Source organism: Pelodiscus sinensis, chromosome 5 (assembly GCF_049634645.1).
Source record: "Pelodiscus sinensis isolate JC-2024 chromosome 5, ASM4963464v1, whole genome shotgun sequence".
Taxonomy (NCBI): Eukaryota; Metazoa; Chordata; order Testudines; family Trionychidae; genus Pelodiscus; species Pelodiscus sinensis.
This window is the reverse complement of record NC_134715.1, coordinates 51,381,478-51,404,892: the sequence shown is the minus strand read 5'-3', so window position 1 is coordinate 51,404,892 and position 23,415 is coordinate 51,381,478. Positions and strand designations below refer to the sequence as shown.

The 23,415-nt window shown below is 39.8% G+C and overlaps 2 protein-coding genes across 9 annotated transcripts in view; one reads left to right on the top strand and one right to left on the bottom strand.

Annotated features, from left to right (window-relative positions):
- The window catches only part of ZNF827 (zinc finger protein 827), a 146,266-nt gene extending 137,750 nt beyond the window's left edge, over positions 1-8,516 (top strand). For 6 of the 8 annotated variants that reach the window (XM_075929980.1, XM_075929976.1, XM_075929977.1 and 3 more), the window contains one exon: positions 2,089-8,516. In XM_075929980.1, coding sequence (XP_075786095.1) covers positions 2,089-2,896 — 808 coding nt within the window. In that variant the 3' untranslated portion in view covers positions 2,897-8,516. The remainder of the gene's footprint in view (positions 1-2,088) is intronic. The other 2 variants (XM_075929982.1, XM_075929981.1) reach the window with 1 other exon arrangement.
- C5H4orf51 (chromosome 5 C4orf51 homolog) overlaps positions 8,082-23,415 on the bottom strand; it is a 27,722-nt gene continuing 12,388 nt past the window's right edge. Inside the window, exons 4-7 of the mRNA XM_006114686.4 lie at positions 20,137-20,215; positions 19,927-20,018; positions 11,982-12,057; positions 8,082-8,230 (exon numbers count right to left, since the gene is read on the bottom strand). Of these exons, the coding sequence (XP_006114748.1) occupies positions 8,181-8,230; positions 11,982-12,057; positions 19,927-20,018; positions 20,137-20,215 (297 nt within the window). The 3' untranslated portion in view covers positions 8,082-8,180. The remainder of the gene's footprint in view (positions 8,231-11,981; positions 12,058-19,926; positions 20,019-20,136; positions 20,216-23,415) is intronic.

Below are 23,415 nucleotides of genomic sequence, written 5' to 3'. Positions count from 1 at the left end.
GTAGTGCATTGATTGTTTATTCAAAATTTGGCATGTGTAGGTAATCACGGAGCATGACTTTATTTTGAACAAACAAATCGAGAAGCAAACTCTTCAAAATATATAGTAGATACTTCCGAGCCAATGCAGAGCTCTTCCTTCTCCAGCCTTCTCTCAAATACAATTTGTATTAGGGATGTTAGATATTGTGTAATTGAATAGTTGTGTAACCACATGAAATCTTAACAGTTACATGACTAGGGGCAGGGCCAGCACTGACCCAAATCCTGGGGAACCCCCTATCACCTTGCACTGCTGCCTCTGTATCAGAAGCAGCAGCGCAGGGTGGCAGGTGGAGCCGGTCTATGAGGAGAGTCCGTTTAAAAACCTTCTCCCTGCTTGTCATCCTGGGCTGCTGCCTCTGATATAGAGGCAGCATCATGGGGTGGCAGCAGCCCCTGTCCATGGGGGGTCCAAGTTCCCTGTGGACAGAGGTTGCTCCAATGGATGCGTAGCAGCCTCTGTCCACGAGGAGGACTGATGCTTCATAGCAGCCTCCCCTGTCCCTCTCCCCCACGCTGCTGACTCTGACAGAGGCAGTAGCACAGAGGCAGGAGAGGTGGCACCACAGAGCTGGTGATGGAGGGAATCGGCTTTTAAGCCAGCTTTCCCAAGAACCAGCTCCTGCCTGCTTACTGCTCCCCCACCACTGCCTCGGTTGGAGGCAGCGGCGGGAGGCAGGCAGGTCTGCGGAGCCAGCACAAGCGGGGAGCTGACTTGAAAGCTAGCTCCCTGTATGTACTGGCTTCTGCCTGCTCCCCTCACCCTTTGAGCTGCTGTCTTTCTATCAGAAGTAGCAACACTGGGGTGGGGTGGGCAGGCAGATCTGGTGCTAGCGGGGAGCCGGCTTTTAAGCCAGCTCCTCATGGGTACCGGCTGCCATTCCTTGCCGCCGAGGCATATCGGTTAATCATGTAGTCATCTACACAATGACATCTCTAGTACATATGCTAAATAGAGTCAGAACTCACCCACTTCCATTTATAAAGAAATTAACTATCACGATGTTTACATCAACCTTCATCTGTACCCCGTTAGGCCTAATGTTCCTCTCTCCTGGCTATTCAGCCTGTGACCTAGATCTTCCCTTTGCTGTGAGCCACTCTCACCTCTTTTATATCCAGATAGACTGAGTCAGCAAAACCCACTCAGCATTCCCCAGCAGTATCAAGACCTGCCAGCAAGAAGGAATAATTCAGGCAAACACTGTCAGACACTTTTTATTCATCTCTTTTGAGGTAGAGCTGTTAGTTAATTTCCCAGAAATAAGTATCACTACAGACGGTACTTAAACGAGAGAGCTTATTTACCAGAAATTGTAGTTCTTTGCATAGATTGTACAGACCCACCTTCCACCTCCACTTCTTTTTAGTCCTTTTATCAAAGATTTTGAGTAAGTGGAGGGAAGTGAAGGAAATGGATCTGTGGCATTCAGTTTCACAAGGGAGTATATTCTTGGTGCCAGTGAATTTTGTTTTCAATGCCAGGAGTAAGATGAGTACAATCTACTTGAAAAAACTACATTTACTGGTAAGTTGTCTTTTCATTTGGTAAACAGACCGGACTGATTGAACTTCTCCCTAACAAACCAACTTTCTGTTGTTTTGTTTGATACTCTGTCAGTTTGTTCTTGGATGCTATTTTAAAGGGAATTCCCTTCATTCTTTTGTGTGTGTGTTTGGATTTGAGCATGGCAAGTTTATGCTTCCTTTACACAAGTGGACACATACATTTCTGGACAAACTCCCTTTCCATTAAGAGATGAAGTAAGATTAGAGAGACACTTTTGTGGGATGAATCAGTGTTTTCCTAGGATTATGTTAACCCTGCTGTAGTAAATCATCCTACTTTCATATTTTTATTCTAGAGGCACAAGCTGAGAAGAGCAAAATACACTAAAATGAACTGAAAAATAATGCTGTTTGCCTTGTAATTAGACTCAAATGGATTGAATGACAAACTAACCTAAGAATGTCAATGGGTAGAAAAGGGTGAGACTATTCTATTCAGAACTTGACCATCTTTTCTTTGGTTTTGTTCTTTCAATAGGTGCCCATTCTGCATTTACTCCACAAATCGCCCTGCAGCCATGGAATGCCACCTGAAGACACACTACAAGATGGAATACAAGTGTCGGATCTGCCAGGCAGTGAAAGCAAATCAGCTGGAGCTAGAAATGCACATCCGGGAACATCGTCTTGGCAACCATTACAAGTGTGACCAGTGTGGCTATCTTTCAAAAACAGCCAACAAGCTGATAGAGCATGTGCGTGTCCACACTGGGGAGCGCCCTTTTCACTGTGACCAGTGCAGCTACAGCTGCAAACGCAAAGACAATCTCAACTTGCACAAGAAACTGAAGCATGCTCCACGCCAGACTTTCAGCTGCGAAGAGTGCCTGTTCAAGACCACCCACCCTTTTGTCTTCAGTCGCCACGTGAAGAAGCACCAGAATGGGGAATGCCCTGATGAGGAGAAGAAGGGCCATTATTCAACCTCTAAGCAAGCCAACCCTCTCCTAACAGTCAATAGCTCCAGGAACCTCTTGTCCCCACTCTCAGTCATGTCTGCCTCCCAGGCACTGCAAACAGTGGCTCTGTCAGCTGCACACAGCAGTGGAGCAGACCCAAACTTGGCAGTGAAGGCCTTGGCCATAAATGGCGCCTCTTTGTGCTTTGATAAATACTGGAACTCTGAATTTGCCCATCTCATTCCCTTAACAATGTTTTTCCCCAAGAACCACTTTGATCTCACATTCCATCCACCCAGACCTCAGACTGCACCTCTAGATGGCACCTCACCTAAACACTCCTTCCTTGCCTACCTTGGACTAACAGAAAGGGCAGAAACTGTCTGAGGACAGTTACATTCTGTACCAAAAAATACCCCAACAAACCCAGCAGGTATTCATTGCTGCAAAACATAAACTGAAGAGGTATGAACACTTGTACTATATATATCATTAGTAAGATTTAGGAAATGGCTCTGTGTGTATACTTATTGCATTGGCCTGAAAGCTGCTTTATTAAATCTCCAGAGAGGTGAACCTACTGCATACTTCTACCTTCAGAGGCATGTTCCCAGTACTCTTATCTAAGAAACAATTTTGTCTTGTTAAGCTAAACAAGAGTGTCCTTAATGGCAATCAGCACTTGTAAAACTACATATTGAAGCGTTTTATTTTTGGTTTGGGTGTGTGCGCGTGAGTGTATGAAAGAGAGCCTGTCAGTAGTGTGCCATGAAATTGCTTTTGCACATCCTTTGTATTGGCTTATTTAATAATTATTAAACTAATTCTCTTTTCATTTACTTTCCCCTTTCCTTTTGCCTTTCCCACTCCCCTTTACATTTTAGAATTTTGTAACTCTATGATTGTTGAGAAGAGCAGTGAGGTTTGGTATATTGGCTCAATGCTGTTTGCAGTTTCCTATAGCATGTTTGGTGCCTTGTCCTTAGATCATTAGTTGTAAAGATTTGAGGATTAAGGTAGAACAGACCTGGAAGAAATTACTGTCAGCACTGTAGGCTGAGTGTGTGAAATTGAAGGGTGTGTGTGTATATATATATATGCCTTTAGAGTATGTATTATATATACACACATACACAAAGCCAGATACTTTACTGTTACGCTGGTGTAACTAAGCTTACAGTCTGGCCCATAATGTACATCTTTTGTTTAAAAAGGGCGCGTATATATATATATATATATATATATATATATATATATATATATATATATATTATACACACACACACACACACTGCATTACTGCAGTGGTTACCTTTAGTTTGAAAGAACAACTTGTATAACTAGAATTCTATGGTGGTTAAATCCAGCGGAGGGGATTTTAAAAAAAGGTTAAATTCTGGGTATAAATGCTCAGACTAAAAAGGCAGTTTTGCACAGTGCTTTAATCTTGCACTAGTTTGTCACTCGCAAAAAAAGAAGAAAATGTTTCTTTTATGGGATGACATATCAGATTGTATGTTTGAAAAGGTACCAGCAACTTCTTTGAAAAAGAAAGATATAAAAAGGTGCTGTTTAATCATACAGTTCTTTTATACCTTCAACTTTTTGGTTGTATCTGCAATTTTCATGGTCCTATCAATATTATCCTCCTTGTTATTAGTACTATTTTATTCCTTTTTGTTAAAGGCTGATAGGGTATACACTGCTAGAAAGCTAACTTTATACTTATTTAATGCTCTTACTTTGTGGTCATTAAAATGACAATTTTATATGTAGCACTTTATTGCAGTAAGAAGCAAATGTGGATTGGTTGTATAACCTTTGTTAATCTTAAAAAGCAAACAGTGATCTTAAAGAAAGAGGAAAAAACTTTGGCTGAATGTTAATAGATCTCTAGTTCTTAAGATAAGTTTCCAGTGCAAAACAAACAGAAAGGTCAGGCATAAAAGGTTCTTTCTGTTGAAATGTGAAGTATAAAGTATTTAAACATTTTCAGATTATTTATCATTTACATTCAGTTGATGTACAAGAATGCTTTTTTATTGTGTTATTGTTTTCCATAGTATTGACATTTGGTCCAGATCTGTTTTACCATGTATTTTGAGATCTCACTAGCTTTCTTCAGGTTTTCCCCCAATCAAGCTTTAAAAGAGGTGGCCCTAATCAGACTTAATTTTCTACCTCCACATATTCCCTATCTGAAAGCATCTTCTCTCACACACAGTTAAGAGTCTAATCCAAATTTCACTGAAGTCGTTTGGGAGACTTCTAATAACTTCAATGATTTTGAATCAAGCTTATGGTCTACGACTATACCAAAATAAAGCCCTAATTCAGGAAAGCTTCTGTGTTTAGGAAAGGCTCTTAAGAACATATTTAAATATATGACTAAGGTCCACTGCTCTTAAAGTTAATCATGTGGTGAAATGCTTTCAAAGCCAGGAACAAAGACATTAAACTCGTCTGTACATTTTCACACCTTTTAATACATGTTAAAATACTGGAAGCTGTCTGAAAAGAGAAAATACAGAATGAGGAGAACCTAATATTTTAGCAGACTGTAATATACCAGTTTAAAAGTAAAATAATGACAAAGGATTTCCCACCCAGTTTAAAAGTAAAATAATGACAAAGGATTTCCCACCCAATTGTTTAAGTTCCAACAGATATTTTTGCTCCAGTGAGCATGTGGCTATTCTAGCTCAGCTATTAATATAAATCATCTGTTCCAAATTGCTGTGTAAATCTATTAATAGGCAAGGCAAACCATTCAGGCCCTGTTTATCACATTATTGCATCTACTCCATCAAAACCCTCTGACTTCATTACAAATATGGACAAAATAGAGAGTACTGAATAGGCTCTACATTAGTAACCCATTCAAATAAGAACTGATAAAAGATGAGTTTCTTTACCCCCTGAATCATGCAGTCGGCCTTTCAGTTAATATAATGGTTACAAAAATACATTCTCACAGTGTTTCTGACTGACCTTACCACAACAGAGCAAAGATCTTAAACAAACGGGGAAAAAAAGCCTGCTTGTTCATCAGCAAGTAAACTACAGGTATATAAGGGCAAAGAGGAAGGAATGTTTAAAGAATATTTTCTGTAAACTGAATTGCAATATAATAAGGCTGAAACTCCCAGGAATGAGTGTTATGAAGCTGTCAGCATGTTAATCCCATGTGTTTAAGTTTTCTGCCCAACCTGTATTTGAATGAAAATAATGTTTGATATAACTGAGCAACTTTGTTTAGCACTTTGGAAAAAGACATTTAATTCTTTCTGATGAGGGAGAAAAATGTATTTGGAGGTGTTTTATTTTTGTTAAGAAAAATATACAGTATTTATAAAAGCCCTGGCATATACAATAATTGGTTTGCAATTCAAAGCTAAGGAAAGATAGCTGGTAAACTTCCACTACTCCAAAGCTGATTTCATAGCTATTTTCACTATGCATTCTTAAATGAAGGTTGGCTTGGGTTTCCATTCAGTAATTCAGTTAAAGTTTCAGCACTTTCTTTTTTTCTTTCGGCTGTCCTTTTTTATTTGTATTATGTTCAAATATCACACTGTCAAGGTTTGTGTACATTAATAAAAATTTGTATTGTATAAAGCTATTTGCATTATAAGGCTGTACAGGGTCATTTTGACAGTAACTGGTATATTCCTTTGCATCTTATGTTGCATTGCCAATTTCTAGTGTATCCAGTTTGGAAGTACAATATACTCTAATTAAAAAAAAGGTTGCCTATACTCTGGTTTCTTTTATTTTTTCTCCCTTCTTCTCCATTGTTTTGTCAACTAATCATCTAAATTTAGGGATTTTTTTTTTTTTTTTTAAATCTTGATAGGGCAGCATTCCCAACAGGAGTAACAGACACGAAAAGGTAAGACAACATTTTATTCAGTTTTAACTATACGAAAATGTGGTTTTTGTAATTGTGGTTGTTGTTACATTTTATTTATTTTATGATGAAAAGTATGAAAATGTAAGGAAATTGATTGTTTGGCCTTCGGTCATACTGTCTTGCACTGGAATCCTTTGTAATCTAACAAACTAAATAGAGTGAGACCTACTTACTACTGGGAGGGGAGACCTTGAAAGAGCACACACATACTGTTTGAAGTGGTGTTGCATAATTCAGAAGGTGGTACATTTGCCTTTGGTTCAATAATGAACCAATACCCAAGTATGTTTTTAAGGGGCATACTTTGTGGCTGAAGGTGCGGTCTTTCAGATGGGCTATAAGCAAGCTCTTGACCTGAGGCATTCTAAAAGCAAAAATGTAATCCTTCCTTGCTAGTCAGGTATCACTTTACGTAACTATATTCTAGCTACCTTCCAAATATTCTCCCACTACTTTTAATTACATACAGCATTATTGACTTCCTTTCCTAATGATAATGTGTAGTATTGTTGTGCACTGTTAACAGACTGCTGTGTTCCACCTCAGATATGGCAATATTTAGTAGGTAGGTCAGTGATCCTTAAATATAATTTGCATATGATTTTCCTTGTAAAGTACTTTGAGATCCTTAAGCTTGAAGGTTGGGTGTATAAATTAGTTTCTTTGTGAATTTAATAAAAGTTCCTCCTACTAACTGTGTAAAAGTATGGCCAATTATTTGTGATAGCCTTAGGTAAATTATAAAGAAATAGTGTCAATGACAAGCAGATCAGATCAAAGTTGATTATCATAATGGTCTCTTCTCCCCTGTAAAAGCTATGAAATTCTGATCGATCAACCACATTCTGCCACTCTTACTCATATATTGAATAGTATCTGTCTCCACAGGTACCCCCACTGAAACCAGTGGAATTAATTGTGGAGTAAGGTGCTACTTAATGTGAGTAAAAGTGGTAGATTCTGGTCTTGAATATTCATTTAGTATAGAGTTTCTTAAACTGTGTTCCGCAGCACACCATGGAGAACAGAATTCAAAATGGCCACTCTTAAAGGGGCAAGCATTTTTTTTTTGTTCAATAACTTTCCCCTGACCCTTTTTTTCCCTCAGTAACTTTCCCCCGACTCTTTTTGCCCTGATTTCCCCCCCCCCCCCAACAAAAAAAATCTTTGTTGTTCCCCATAAAAAAATATTGTTTGGTGTTCCTCAGTCTTAAAAAGTTTAAGAAACACTGATTTAGTACTTTCTGGTGAAATAATGTGAATTTTTCTGTCATTCAACACAGCGTGTATATTTTGTCAAATCTTGTAAAGATCAACAATTAAAAAAAAAAAGATAATGCCATTAAGACATTCAGATGTACTGGAGAGAGGAGAAACATTTGCACAGATCCAAGGTCTGACAATTTGCCAGGAGCCAGGGAGGCGAGGGCATAAGTTATCAGAAAAAAAAGCTTGACACTTTAAAATGAAGTTAGAATAGACTATTAAACCACAGTAATGAAGGAATTATCTTATTCATAGCAATCTTCAGTGCAAATCAAGACATGGTATAAACTTCTAATCAGCTGGAAAATTCTTGGCTGTATTTCTAGAGCAAATATCCTAATCTTTGGGTACCATGCTAGCACCTAGTAGTGAACATGACTAGCCTTTATCATGCTCTTTCAGTCTTGTGTTTAATTCTGCTCCTGCATCAATTGGTAACTAGTTATGTTCTAAGAAGGTGCTTCTATTTCTTATGTGGCCCTGGCTGCATAATCAGTTGTGTGTGAGAAAAGATTGCCTTGCTTTCTCCACTTCAGCTGTTTCTGTAATAAAGGAAAAGTAAAATTATATTCTTATACTTACTTGGAGCTATAAATATTAATACATCGGCATCAATAGTGAAACTATATAAGATAAACTAGACCCCAAGAAGCCTCTAATATCTTTCATATGCAGTATGAGACCCTCATAATGTCTTATTTGCTCCCTTACAATAAACATTTTGGACAGATCATCAGCTTTCATAAATTATCATATCTTAGTTGAAGTCAGCAGAGCTGTCATAATTGACATTAGCTGAAGATCTGGTCATTTTGGGTAATTTAAAGAGGAAGGAAGGAAGGGGAAAGGGAAAGGAAAGGATCCTTTTTGTCAGGTTTGATATATTAACTAAAATGACATTTTTTTTCTTAATGAGAGATGGGATTAGACCAGCCCCACAAGTTCAAACCTTAGGTCCCCACTGGAATCAAATCTGTGAAACAAGGGATTTTCAGATGACTACAGGTTGAACCTCTGTGGTCTGGGACTCTGTGGTTCGACAACACCCGTGGTCCAGCAGGATGTTGCTAGACTAGAGAGGCCCAGCAGCACAGGTTGCCCGCCAGCTCAGTGTGGAGCTGGCCAGGGGAGCCTGTGGGGCATGAAAGCCCCTAGCTGGCAGAGCAGGGAAGCTGGTGGGGCTGCTGAGCACTTTGGTGGCCAGGAGCTCTCGCAGGGCTGCTGTGAGGCCAGAGTGGCTGGGGGCTCTAGGGAGGCTACCTCAGCTCACGGGACAGGAGGTAGGGAGAGAAGCCCAGCAGGGAGGCTGGTGTCTCCCCAGAGGCCTTCCATGGTCTTGCCCCGAGAGTCGCGGACCAGGGATACGTGTGTAACAACCACATACTGATCGGTATACATACAGAACATAGATCTGTTACAGGAGTGAGCAAGTGAGGTTTTTGTTGTGTGCAAAGTGCAGGAGGTCAGACTAAGTGATCCTGATGGTTCCTTTTGACCTTAAAGTCTATGAGAACAGTAAATAGTAAGACTAAGTTAATCAAATTTTGGTATGGGAAAAACAAGAGATGGAAAAAATGGCATTTGCTTATACAGAAAAACTAGATAACTTTTGAAAGATCTCCCTGTGAATTATACACAGTTTCATTTGTTATTAAAACTTTATTAAATTAGTTTTTCTGGCATGTGCAGAATATGTTTGTGTGCGATATAAAGGCTTTATTGTTACATAAATGTGATGATCCACTCTGTTAAATCAGAGAGAGCAAATACATGAGAGTACAGTATAAGGAGTTTGTGTATTCTGTATATGTCTCATACATTACAGAGAAGCTACTTCAGAAAGTTTGAGAGCTTTAAACATTTGAATGGGCACTATTTGTTGTAATCCCATACCTATAAAACCGTAAAGCCAAGTGCCTTAGTCATTAAATTTTTGTAGTTGATAATATCGGTTGTGCATGGCTATAGTTTTTGTGTGTGTCCACATAACAACAACAGCTATTATATATGGTGCTAATTAGCTCCCTTGTTGACAAGTCTCAGCAGAGAGGCTAAAGACTGTAGGTGAAAGTAAGCTACTCACTCACCCCCCAGAAATGGTCTCTTCAGGTCAGAAGCAAAGCACCGTGTGCACACTTGATTGGCTGCCTTACAGCAGTATGCTTACGCAAGACAGGATTCACATTTTTTTGACTCATGTTTATTTTTAATCTCCCTGCACTAGCAGGAATTCTTTATTTGGTATTTTATTAATACAAGTTGAACTTCTCTAATCTGGCACCGTTGGGACCTAACCAGTTCCTGCTCGCCCCGGGTTCCCCACCGCACTTCTGCCTTTTAAATGTAGCAAGATCCCCGTGGGCAGCTCTTACTTACATTTAATAGGCAGAGGCGCAGACGGGATAGCAAGCGCTCTCCCCCCTCCCTCCTTATTGACTAATCAAGTAATTGATGGAAATTCATCAACTACTCGATTAGCTGAATAAATCCATGTTAAATGTGGAAGAAATTGAGCGCCAGAGAGTGACATGACTTGCTGTAAATCACACAGCAAACCAATGAGAGAGACAAGGTGAGTGAAATAATGTCTTTGAATGGGGCATCGTCTGTTAGTGGAGAGTACAGGCTTTTGAGCTACACAAAGTTCTTGTTCAGGTCTAGGGAAAGAAGAGACCCAAGAGCTCTAGGTAGCTTGAAAGCTTGTAACTTCCTCCTATGGAAGTTGGCCCATTCAAAGATATTACTAACTTTGCCTGGGACTAACATGGCTATGACAACACTGCAAACAGTCAGTAGTTGATTTAAAAACAACCTTCCCAAAAAAGTTACTATGCTGTCTTTAAAATACACATAAAATAGTCATCGCTGTAATATTATAAAGTAGATCATAATACAGAAATACCCCTTCTCCTCAGTATAGGAAATAACAGTACCATAGACTTGCCACGCATCTATAAAGATGTAATAGCAACTACTGTCATTGTTCTACTGCAATATAAATAAAACTCAAGTTTGTCACATACTCTTGTCCCTCTGCCCAGGGATCACTGTATGCAATCTTCCACTGCTGTACTGAGGTGGTTTAGGGGATAAGAAGGTAGGGATGTTTGAGTGCTTATGGGTTAATGGTGTCAGTTACAGTCTATTACAGTTACAGTCTATACAGAGTTACCTATACAAGTAATAGGGTAACGGTGTAACCGCTGAAAATCTCAGCAGTTACACAGTTACCTATGCCGCGCAGTTTAGTTTTATGCTTCAGAGCCTGCAGCGAAGCCCCCCTGGGAGCGGGGTCACCAGCCCCTGTCAGCCCGGCTCCCAGGGAGGCAGTTTTGCTGCGGCAGTAAAGCTTCCTCCCCAGGAATGGAGCCAGCAGTGAAGCCCCCTCCCTGGGAGCAGAGCTGGCAGACCTTGCCTGCCCAGCTCCCCGGGGAAGCAGCTTCGCTGACTGTAATTGACACCATTAACCCATAAGCACTCAAACATCCCTATTTAGGGCTTCATTAATTCCTATTCAGGGGAGTGGAAAGATTCCTCTTTCTGTCAGTTTTATTTTCTATGGGTTTGTACCACCTGTGTCTAGAAATTCAGTGCAAAGTTTAGTTGAAATTGCTAACTTTCAGCTGGCTTCTCATGAAAATTGTGTGGATCGGTTAATCTCACATCCTTTTGGTATGAATCCAAAAATCTAGTCAAGTCTACTCTCAAGTCCCAAATGCTCTGACAAATCTAGGCTAAGTTTTGAGCTTATATCCAAACTTAGTAAGACAGGGTTTTACTTGACATGTAGTCTTGTTACAAATGCGTTGCACAGCTGTTGGGATAGTAATACTGCATAGGCTAGGAACTGATCCTGTTATTGGAGATATGGCTGTGCAGCCTGCCAGTCCAGCTGTTTGTTTGCATGCATGTGCACAGCAGCTGATTTTTATAAGCTGGTTCTGGGAGGGACTGAGTCCTGTGGGTGCCTAGCGAAATGCAGCAATACTGAACTACCTTATTCTTCAGTCTGCTTGCCTGCTTTCACTTAATTGATGACAACCCATTCTTGGAAGCTTTCAGACTTCTCTGGGGGGTTTTTTCCCCCTTTCCCCTGGTTTTTTTCCCTTTCCTCCAGTTGTGTGTCCATATTGCAGATACTCTTTTCCTCACACATGGAAAAAACATCTCTAAGTAAAGTATGGCCATCAGACTGAAATGATGGTCCACTTTTCTCTATTGTCGTCTGTAATACAGAAACCTTTATGTTCCCTCTAAGTTTTAAAATCTATAAAGAGCATTTCTGTCAGGTACCTTCTCTTCCAGCTTTCTTCAACCAGTGATTCATTGAAACAACAAACTCAGGCTTGTTACTCTCCTGGTAAGTCACCTGTTTAAAAAAAAAAAAGAGAGAAAAGTGCTCTTTAGCTCTGAATACTTTAGGACATCTGAATACACTGAAGTTCTTTCTGGCCTGATGAGACCAGTAATGCTGAAAGGGTCTCACTTTGGCTAGACAACAGGTAAGGATTTGTGAAGTTGGCTAGACAACAGGTAAGGATTTGTGAAGTTGTTTGCCATTTTTGATTGAAGCTTGAGGGCTGGAGCAAAAGATTTGATTTTTAATAAATTGGGAGTTTTACAGAAGCATTTGTGTCAGTCAGTTGTAACTGACTTGGTTTTAGAAAAGTACTAAAAAGTGGGGCATTTTCTGCTACTTCCCCTAATTACAGTTTTGAAGGTGACTAGAATATTCTTGTGCAGTTTGGGAGACTTACAATTTAATGGCAAATCCTGGCTTCAGTTAATTGTTAGACTTAAGAGGAAAGGCCCATTTCATTATCTCATAGCCCATCAGCTGAGATATTGAAGTACTGGCAATGATTGCTTCCTGGTTTAAAAAAAACAAACAAACTCACTCCACCAACCTCCTGCCCTTCTTCATTCATTTGGAAAAAAAAAATCCAAATGAACAGTAAGTTCCAAAGAAGACTACACTGGATATCTAGAGCAGCCATTGGATGGATGTAAGGCAAAAAGTTGTGATTCCTACACAAATCATTCACTAAAACAAGCTGAAAAGCTAATGCCAAATCTTCTGCTAGATCTAGCAGCATAGATTATTTATAGAAAGTGATTAATTTACATGATTAAAATCTCATCAATTGTTTGAACAAATAGAATTTTCACATATTTAGATATTACAATATTCAACACAGAATTGTAGTGCATTATGGCTAGGAACAGCTGCTTTACTAATTATAATTACAATCTCTTGTTGAATAATATATTTTTTTTAAAATGTAATGGGAGTATAAACATGGACCAATATTTGTAAGAGTTGTTGCTTTATAAACATGATGCCATGGATTAAAGCACTAGGCATTTATTGATGTCTGTCATTCAGACAAGACATTTTTTTAAATATAACGAAATAGCTCCTTTCTCTCATGCACCTAGACTGATGCCTGTTTGCCCTCTGAATATTTATTATGCAATCATCTTAAAGACTTCATTTGTGTATATCTAGCTAGCAATTTGTAATGTGACTATTTAAGCAGAACTTAATGAAAAGGCTAAACAAAATGTTAATGTGATTAAGGAATATGCACTACCTTTTAAGTGGGCATTTCAATTTAAAATAAATAAAACCCAGTTACATGGTGAAACAGTGCAGAGATCTCATTTTCATCAGTCAAGGTTCATTCTTATTCAAAAAGCGACAGATTTCTCTTAAGAAAACCAAAAGCAGCAATCTTCTCTTTCCAGTCAAACAAGGCAGATGTACATAATTAAGAGTCCACAAACAGATCACTTTTCCAAAGTTCAGAGATCTCTCTATCATATTTTATGGATAAAATGCCTTTTGAGATGGTGGTTGTTTTTCAGTAGTCTCTCTGATATGATCAGTAATTTTATTTAAAAAATTAAATCACATTTAATTATTACTAGGAGAGAATTCTAAATGCATTAAAAAACTTTGTATATATACTTATTTGTATGTATAAATTGTTTTAACAATCCAGGAACTTGACTGCAGACATATCATCTTGTGTTTTCCTGTCCACTCTCATAAAACTAAGCAGTATGAACCTCGTTTAATTTTTGAATAGATGTCATCATACTCCAGTGGTAGGTGGTGCAGATGTTTCAACAGGCGGCACTCGTCCCACTTGTCTATACTGCAGTCATGGACTATGATCGCAGCCCCGGTAGACATACCCAACTTACCTTTCATGTAGCTAGCTTGGGTACCAAAGCAGTGAAGCAATGGCAGGGTGTGGAGTGTTCAAGCCCTCCAGTATCCTACAGAATCCTACATGGGGCTATCCCACATGTCAGTGCCTGCTTCTAGAACTTAACCTAGCTAGATGAAAGCGAGCTCCAGTATGTTGATTTAAGCTGCAATGACACCCTCTGACTCCATTATAGACCTACTTTTAATAATGAATCAAAGCCTGGTGTAGTGCTGAACACAGCTGTTTGGAGATTTCACCTTTGCAGTCAGCATCAAGGCCACTTGTGATGATTGAAAATCACTTGGAACTTTTCAGTATCCTACTCAAATTCCAACTCATATGACAGGTAACGTATGGAACAATCTATAATTGGATTTCCTCATCCTGTGTATCCACTGAAATAAGTTGGCATTCACCCATGCACATCTTTTGTTGCTGTGTACAGGACAGAGAACCAGATTTTTCCTGCTGGATCACATCATTGGTTTCTCAGTTTTGGTATCCTGTACCACTAAATGCCATCCTGTACCAGTTTTGGTATCCTGTACCACTAAAAGCGCAAAAATAAAAAAGTCAGCAATTAGAGCTGACCGAACATTTTCTGACAAATGTTTTTCCAGTGGAAAATGCCAGTTAATTGAAATAAAAATGTTCTACAGAAACATGACGATTTTGATGAAATTTCGCTCGGAAAAAATGGAGCTTTTGATAAGGGTCAAACATTCAATTTCAAGTTTATTAGAATGGAACATTTTGATTTTTAATTTTGAAATGACTTTGTATTATAAAATAATGTAATTTAAAATACAAGTCAAAATAGAAATTGAAATAAAACAGGCTGACTGACCTAAAGCAAATTTTAAAGAAACAAAAAACTTCATGTCATGGGAAATTTCAAAGTTTTGGGGTTTTTGTTCAGCTTCCCAAAGATTGTTGCCTAAAATGTCAAAATTTCACATGGGACAGAAATTCCTGGACAATTCTATCAACAGTGCATCTGACCAATGGGCTTTGAATCTAATCACCAAAGTAGTTTCCACAGGGAAGAGTTCATGCAGATTTTTCATTAAGGTGGCCCTTTTCCAATTACACAAATGAGTCTTAATTCCTACTTTGCTGATATATGGTCCAGCTCCTCAACTAGGTGACTAAGTAAAAGAATGCATTATTTGTCTTTTTTTGCAACAGGAGTGCAAGCCACATATGGCCCTGCCATTGGCCTTTGACCACTTATTCAAGATTTTCCCAAATGTCCCTCTTCCTGCTCGGGAGTACAGGCTTAAGGAACTCTCTAGTTATCTAAGACACACACAAAATAACCATAGATAATTTCTTGTTTCTTTATTGCTTAGAAAAATTTGTTGCTTTCTGGAGCCCTTTTTAAGCATTTTAACTGCTAAGAGTAGTCATCCAGTCAATTTAATGGGCTCAGAGAAGGGAAAATTAGCCTGCATGTTAGCTTCTCTGAAGTTATTCTGCTTGATTCCCTGCTTGCCCACTCAACTTCCACTGAGAGTTATGAAAAGCTTTTACTTCCCTACTCTGTTTCTAATCATACTATCATATCAATATATATTTCTGGCATAAACTATTCATTGGATATTAGCAGCACTTTCCTTCTGAAACACTGAGAGTTTGTTCATGATACTCACCTACCTGGACCAAAAAAAGCTTAAGCAAGAACTCCACTAGCTCCTCATCTCTGACTAAAAGCAATAAGACTCAAATCAGGAATTCGGTCAAATTTTATCTTCAGAGAAGATTAATAGTCCCTTCCCATCATTTGATCAAATAACTACTCCTCCTGCTTTGTTTAGGTTGCCAAGAAACGTAAGTTTACTACATGACAGTGTTTCCTTTATTTAGCACAAGAAAGAATGCAAATACCAGATGATAAATACCATAATGCAGTAAATCACTTCACTTTTATTTTAGTGGCAACATCTTTTTCTTCTTCCCTGCAGAAAGATGGCTTCAAAGAACCCATATCAGAAGGCAAAACAGAATAAAGAGGTGTCTCTTCTGAACCACAAAGGTGAACTTTCTAGGGCTCTGAATTCTTACTCTTGTTATTTTTAGTCTCTCTTGGGTGTTTGCTCACTTCTCAAATTTATTGGAAATAGGTGTATATAATATAAAATATTAAAAGCAAATCAAACACCTACTCTATAAAATATATTCTAATTGCTTCTACATCAAGTTTAGATTCCTTCAAGTTGATTGAAAGTTTGTTTCATGACTTGCAAAGACAGATTTACCTAACTGGCAATATTGATGTTCTGTTAGTGTCAAAGACCTATATCTTACCTCTTTAGAATGCCAACCAGCATAGTATCTGGCTGCTTTTAGTCTTTTGTGTTTACATCTAGAGCAGCATCATTTAGCCTCACTGTAATGAGACAGACCCAAAAACATAGTGTAAATCAGAAAGTCCTGGGATTCTGAGTTAGGACTTTATAATGGAGTATCACTCACTTTTGAGAAGGAAGTTCTATATATACTGGATAAGAGTTACAAGCACTTTGACAGGGGATTGATGGTAAACCTTATCCAACACTATGATTTTAAGTGGTAAGTGATACATCATTCTTTTCTTTACCATCTACAGATTGCAACACCTGACAGGCATCTCTTGCTGTCAAGATTTCTACCTTTGCCTGGCAATTCTAGCCCTGGAGATAGATCTATCAGAATTTACAAGGTAAGACATTCTGACACACAGTAAAGTTGAAACAATTACAATGTTAGTAATAGGTAGGTAGCTCACCTCAAGAAGATGCAAAGATATGATCAGTGAAGAGATTGGCACCAAAGGCCTTTGCAAAACTGAGATTTGTTGTTAGTTTATAGCATATAAGGGGCACTATTACACACTGCTCAGAGTAGATCACACAATCTAACAACAGAGTAAACAGAGGATAGGAAAATGTGAAGAATAATAGGCAATTTCTATACAAATCAACTTGATTCACTGTAAACAAATAAAAATGGGTCTTTAAGAAGGACTTAAATACAAGAAGGATGTAGGGAACAAACTTGTTGAGAGTCTCTGGGTTAGGTTAAAAGGGGTAAAAAAAAACCCAAGAGTGATGTCATGCTAAGGATATACTACAGACCACCTATCCAGGCAGCAGAAGTGGGTGAGGCTTTTTTTAAACTAACAAAATCATTCAAAGCACAGGATTTGGTGGTGATGGGGGACTTCAACTATCCAGACATATGTTAGGAAACTAACACAGCAGGGCACAAACTATTCAGTAAGTTCTTGAACTGAATTGAAGACAAATTTCAGAAAGTTGGAAAAGCTACATAGGGGGAAGCTGTTCTAGATTTGATTTTAACAAATAGGGAGGACCTGGTTGAGAAATTTGAAAGTGGAAAGCAGCTTGGGTGAAAGTGATCGTGAAATCCTAGAGTTCATGATGCTAAGGAAGAAAGGAGAACAGCAAAATAGAGACAATGGATTTCAGGAAGGCAGATTTTAATAAACTCAGAGCTGGTAGGTAAGGTCCCATGGGAAGTAATACTAAGAGGAAAAATAATGAAAAGGGTTAGCAGCTTTTCAAAGGGACATTATTAAGGGCCCAAAAGCAAACTTTTATTTTGCATCAGAAAGATAGAAAGTATGGCAAAAGACTACCATGGCTTAACCAGGAGAGCTTGCATGATCTAAAAATCAAAAAGGAGTCCTATAAAAATGGAAACTAGGTCAAATTACAAAGGATGAAAATAAGCAAACAACACAGGTATGCAGGGGGCAAGATTAGAAAGGCAAAGGCACAAAAAGAACTCAATCTAGCTAGAAACAGACATTCTATCAATATATTAGAAGCAAGAGGAAGATGAAGGACAGAGTAGGCCCATTGCTCAGTGAAGACGGAGAAACAACAAGAAGAAACTTGGAAATGGCAGATGTGCTTAATGACGTCTTTGTTTTGGTCTTCACCAAAAAGTTTGATGATGAAGGGATGCCTAACATAGTGAATGCTAGTGGAAATGGTGTAGGTTTCAACGTTAAAATTTTTTAAAAGTTAAAATTACTTAGAAAAGTTAGATGTCTGCAAGTCATGAGGGCCTGCTGAAATGCATCCTAGAATACTCAAGGAGCTGTTAGGCTCAGATACCTCCTCTATCATCTTTGAAAAATCATGGAAGTCAGGAAAGATTCTGGAAGACTGGAAAAGGGCAAATACAGTGCCCATCTATAAAGATAGAAATAACAACAACCCAGGAAACTACAGACTAGTTATTTAATTTCTGCACCAGGAAAAATAATGGAGCAGGTAATTAAGGAATTAATCTTCAAACATCTGGAAGAAAATAAGGTGCTAAGGAACAGCCAGCATGGATTTGTAAAGATCAAATCATGTCAAACTAATCCGATACCTTTCTTTGATAGGAGAACAAGTCTTGTGGGTAAGGGGGAAGCAGTGGATGTTATATACCTAGATTTTAGTAAGGCATTTTATACTGTCTCGCATGACCACCTTTTCAATAAACTAGGCAAATACAATTTAGATGGAGCTATTATACTATAAGATGGGTGCATAAGTGGCTGGATAACCCTTCTCAGAGAGTAGTTATTAGCCGTTCACAGTCATGCTGGAACGGCATAACAAGTGGGGTTTCACAGGGGTACGCTTAATAAGTTTGCAGATGATTCCAAGCTGGGAGGGCTTGCAACTGCTTTGGAGGATAGGGTCATAATTCTAAATGGTCTGGTGTTAATAGGATGAAGTTTAATAAGGACAAATGAAAATTACTCCACTTCGGAAGGAACAATCCATTTCACACATACAGAATGGGAAGTGAACGTCTAAGACGGAGAACTGCAGAAAGGAATCTAGGGGTCATAGTGGACCACAAACTAAATAAGTCAACAATGTGATACTGTTGCAAAAAAAGGCAATCATGATTCTGGGATGCATTAACAGGAGTGTTGTGAGCAAGACATGAGAAATCATTCTTCCACTCTACTCTGCACTGATTAGGCCTTGATTGGAGTATTGTGTCCAGTTCTGGGCACCACATTTCAGAAAAGATGTGGAGAAATTGGAGACGGTCAACAAAAATGATTAAAGGTCTAGAAAACATGAATTAAGAGGGAAGGCTGTAGGAATTGGGCTTGTTTAATTTGGAAAAGAGAAGACTGAGAGGGGACATGATAGCGGTTTTCAAGTATCTAAAAGGGTATCACAGGGAGGAGAGGGGAAATTGTTCTCCTTGGCCTCTGAGGATAGGACAAGGAGCAATGGACTTAAACTGCAACAGGGGAGGTTTATGTTGGACATTAGGAAAAACTTCCTAACTGTCAGGGTGGCTAAACAATAAGTTGCTTGGAAGGCTGTGGAATCTCTATCACTGGAGATATTTAAGAGCAGATTGGATAGACATCTATCAGGGATGATTTAGATGCTGCTTGGTCCTGCTGTGAGGGGCAGGGGACTGGACTCAATGACCTCTCGAGGTCCCTTCCAGTTCTAGTATTCTATGGACAAAGTGAAGGCTCTATGGATGAGTTCAGGAAGATCGTAACTAATGTTGTACAAATAACATATTTGACTCACTGGCAATTCCAAAAAATCGTGAGAAATTGTAATAAACGCTTTGTTTTTACATATTTCCTTTTGATTTTAAGCTTTCTTAAGGGTTTTTTTATAATTAAAGGAAATTTTGAATAAAGCAATCAAAAGGTTTCCATTTTTAAATGTTGAAATGAAACATTTGGATTTGGGGGAAGGAATTTTTTTCTGACAATTTGATGAACTCTGCATGAATTTGTAAAATGTTTCAGCTCCTGCAAACCTGCATTTGTTGCTTGAAAAAAGTTTTGATCAGAAAATTTTGCCCAGGTCTAAGTGTACTATATATCAGAGGCTGTATGGAAGAAGCCACAGAGGGATTTAAATTTCTGCTATCAAAGAAAATGGATTGCTTTCAGTAGCTCTAAAACCCAGGTCTTCTGCCTAGGCCATGCAAGGGGCCTGTTCTAGAAAAGTTATACTATGAAAGCTACTTACAGAACAGGTGTGGGTATGTGTCTTGTGTGGCACAGTCTGCATCTTCTGACTTTCAGCTGCAACATTTTTCATTTTCTCAATAGTTCTGCCGCCTGTTATATAGTGGTGAAAAAATAGGCTGAAAAACCAGCAGGGAATTTGAAACATGGAAGATTTATATTTTAGGGAAGCAAATGAGGTCTCTGGGGAGTGATTTAGGGTTATATTCACCATTTTCACTGGCATCTTTTATCCAGTTCTGAGCTGCCTGATGTGCCTTTGAAGGCCCACAGTGCATATTTTGATACACCTGTAAAAAGATAGCAACAAATCATTGCTCCTTTTACCAACACTGCCAATCTGAGCACATCATAATACATCACTTGGAAGTACTTATATTCAGATATACCATGTGATGCTGTCCTAACACTTCACAGAGCAACAGCAAACATAAATGAGAGTACTGCAGTGACATGTGAAAACAAGCAGATCTACTATAACCAGGCCTGCTATATTAGAGGGGCTTGATTTTAAGAAGAGCTGCCTACTCTCACAACTCCAGCTGACATCAGTAGGAGCAATGGATGGCTAGCACTTACAAAAATCAGGCCCACAGCATCTGGTTATGATTAGTGGGTCTAGCTTCCTGAAGAGGGTTTGTGTGTAGTTCAGCATGCACAATGAGGATAGGTTTGTTGATCATATGCCTCAATGCCATTCAACAAATGCAGGCTAACATTTAGGGATCAATCCTTCTCCAAAGGAAGTCAATGTCAAAAGTTCCATTGACTTCAGTGGTGCAATATCTTGCTCTTAAAAAGGAGTTACAAAATTCAATTAATGAGGAGTATCTTCAAACTTCTAAGTCCATTTCCTAATGGCTAGTTAGACTCCAAACAATCAAAAATGCAATGCTAAGACAGGCCAGAGAGGAAAAAACACGACAGTATTTAAGAGTGCTAAAACATTATACCTATTTAAAATGGGAGCTATTCAAAGAAGGCTCTCCAATGTTTTGACTTCCAATAGGTCATGTTCACAAGTCAGTGACCATAGAAGCCCTTAACTTGTCTTTGACACATACCCAGTTCTTTAACTTTTTCCTTGCAAGTTTTATTTTCCAAACCTTGTATTTTTGTTGCTTTCTCCTATATTCTCTCTCCAGTTTGCCTGAAATGGGGTGTCCCATAATGAACGCATTTGTCTAACTGAAGTCAAAACTGTTCTACATGGATTGGCTTAACTACCCCACTTGCTTTGTGTGTTTTTCCCATCATAACGTCTAATCTTCTTTAAGTAGGAGCAGGTGTGCGTTCCATGTGGGCACGTGCTGTGCACCAGAGCTGGAGAACTTTGCCTAGCAGCACCTGGCTGTAGCCCTTCCCCGGCTAGATAAATGAGTCAGAGATGTGTGGTGTCTTCACCTCACACATCTGCTCTGTTCTCCGAGACCTTTGCTTGGATATAGTAATAGTGGTGGTGGTGGTAGTATCTTTGATGTAGTTTGCTAGTGTTAGTAAAGTAGTTGGCTGCCCTGTGTGATGCCCACACCAGGGTTCAAGCATTGTACATCATGCAGGGGAGCCATCCCTAACAGCAACAACCACCCAAGGTGCTTGGGGTGCCTCAAGGACATGTTAGAGCACAATGCTCCATCTGCAAGTCATCCACAAACAGGCTCAGGGGACAAGATAGTGTGGTTGAAGCTGGGACAGCTATGCTAGCCACTGCTTGGGTGGTCCCTGGCATCAGTCCTGGGCCAGCAGAAGCAGCCACAGTCCCCAACAGCGGTCCTTAGCCAGCCTGCCAGAGGCAGTTGCATCTGCTGGCCTCAACAGCAGTCCCTGGGCAGCTGGCAGGAACAGCCACGGTCCGTGGCCCCAACAGCATTCCTCTAGTGACTGTCTGGAACAACTGCAGCTGCCTAGCAGACGTCCTCACACAGCTGGCCAAAGCATCCGTTGTCCATGGTTCCAGATATACCAACCCATCAACAGTCCCCCAACCCTCCTACCCTCCAAGATTTAGTCACAGGTTTTTTAGTATAAGTCATGGGCAGGTCATGGCTGTAACCTGTTTACTAAAAATACCCATGGCAAAAATGAAACCTTAGCAATGAGATTTACTTCAGGTGCAAAGCCCTCATCTGATCAGCAGTCACCTTTGAATCTGGCAAGTGTTGTCACTTCAGGCTTTTGGCATCTTCCCCAAGAGGAAGAGATGTCATTCATCCTTCTCTGGTTCAGCAAGGAAGAGGTGCTATAAAATGAGTCAGGACTATTGCAGGTCTCTGGGAGACTCCTAGGAGAAGTGCTGACTCTTCTGGCATGTGGGGTGGAAGAGTTCTGTTCAACCACCCCCACAATATCATGCCATATGCAGGGAGGGCCTGTAACGCTGACTGGTTCCAGCTATGGGACATCCATACTGTACTGACAACACTGGAACATGAGCCAACTATGTCAAAGTCAATGACATACCAGATAGCGTCGGACCTTTTTTGCCTGTCAATCCTGGACTCTTATTCAGGAGTTCTCCAGTGCTATGACTTTTACCGGCTTGTCCTCCATTATGCCTCTTGCACTTTCTGGCCATGTTCCAGAGCTGCAAGGTCTGCCAGCACTGCAGCTCACACCACAAGGGCTGCAAACTATGGCATTAAACCTGGGCCTGGATCCCCTTAGTGTTGTGCATCCGTGGGTCTTGTCATTATCATGATGGCAAATTCCATCATCAGGTTTGGTACTGGCCTTGGTGCCAACACCTCTCCTGGTACCAAGCAGGAATGGATCTCATTTGGTGCTAGTATGCTAGTAGTGCCAGTTCCTCGCTCCTTTTCAGCACCGATGCTGCCTCCATATTGGGTTTCAGATGAGTCTCAGTAGTAGTTTGGCCCATCAGGGCTGGCTCGCCCATTTGTCACCACAGAACCTCTAAGATTCCTCAAGAGCCAGGTGAGTGTCATTGTCATCCTTCTTGGACATGCCCAAGATTGCCCTGAGATCACTATTGATACCAAGATTAGGATAGGATATCTTGAGCTGGTGCCCACTGACTGCCAGTGCCTTATCTGCATGCCAAGTGGTTTCCTTGGAATCCCTGGGACACCTCAGGGTCCCTGGTACCCTACTCCTTGATATAATCCAGAGATATCACTGGTCCTGACAGTGACTCCTGTTCTCATACTGCCTCAGCTGCAAGTGACCACTGAATCCATTTCCTTGGAACCTACATGGCTCTTCTGACTGGATCTTGTGTTGCAAGAACAGGATCCGTCATTGGCGTAGTGAACTGCCTCCTCTCCTGCCTGGATGGTGCCACCATGCCAGAATCTTCCTGTCCCTCACTGCCAGAGGACTTTAAGATACATCAGGACTTCCTGCGGAACATGACATTACTTTGGGCATCTACAGGGAATTCCTGCAGAAGATTATGCAGAAGCTGCTGAACAGTCTTCAATCATCAGCTCCAGGGAGATTTGCCCTACCAATAAACTCTCCTGAAACCTGC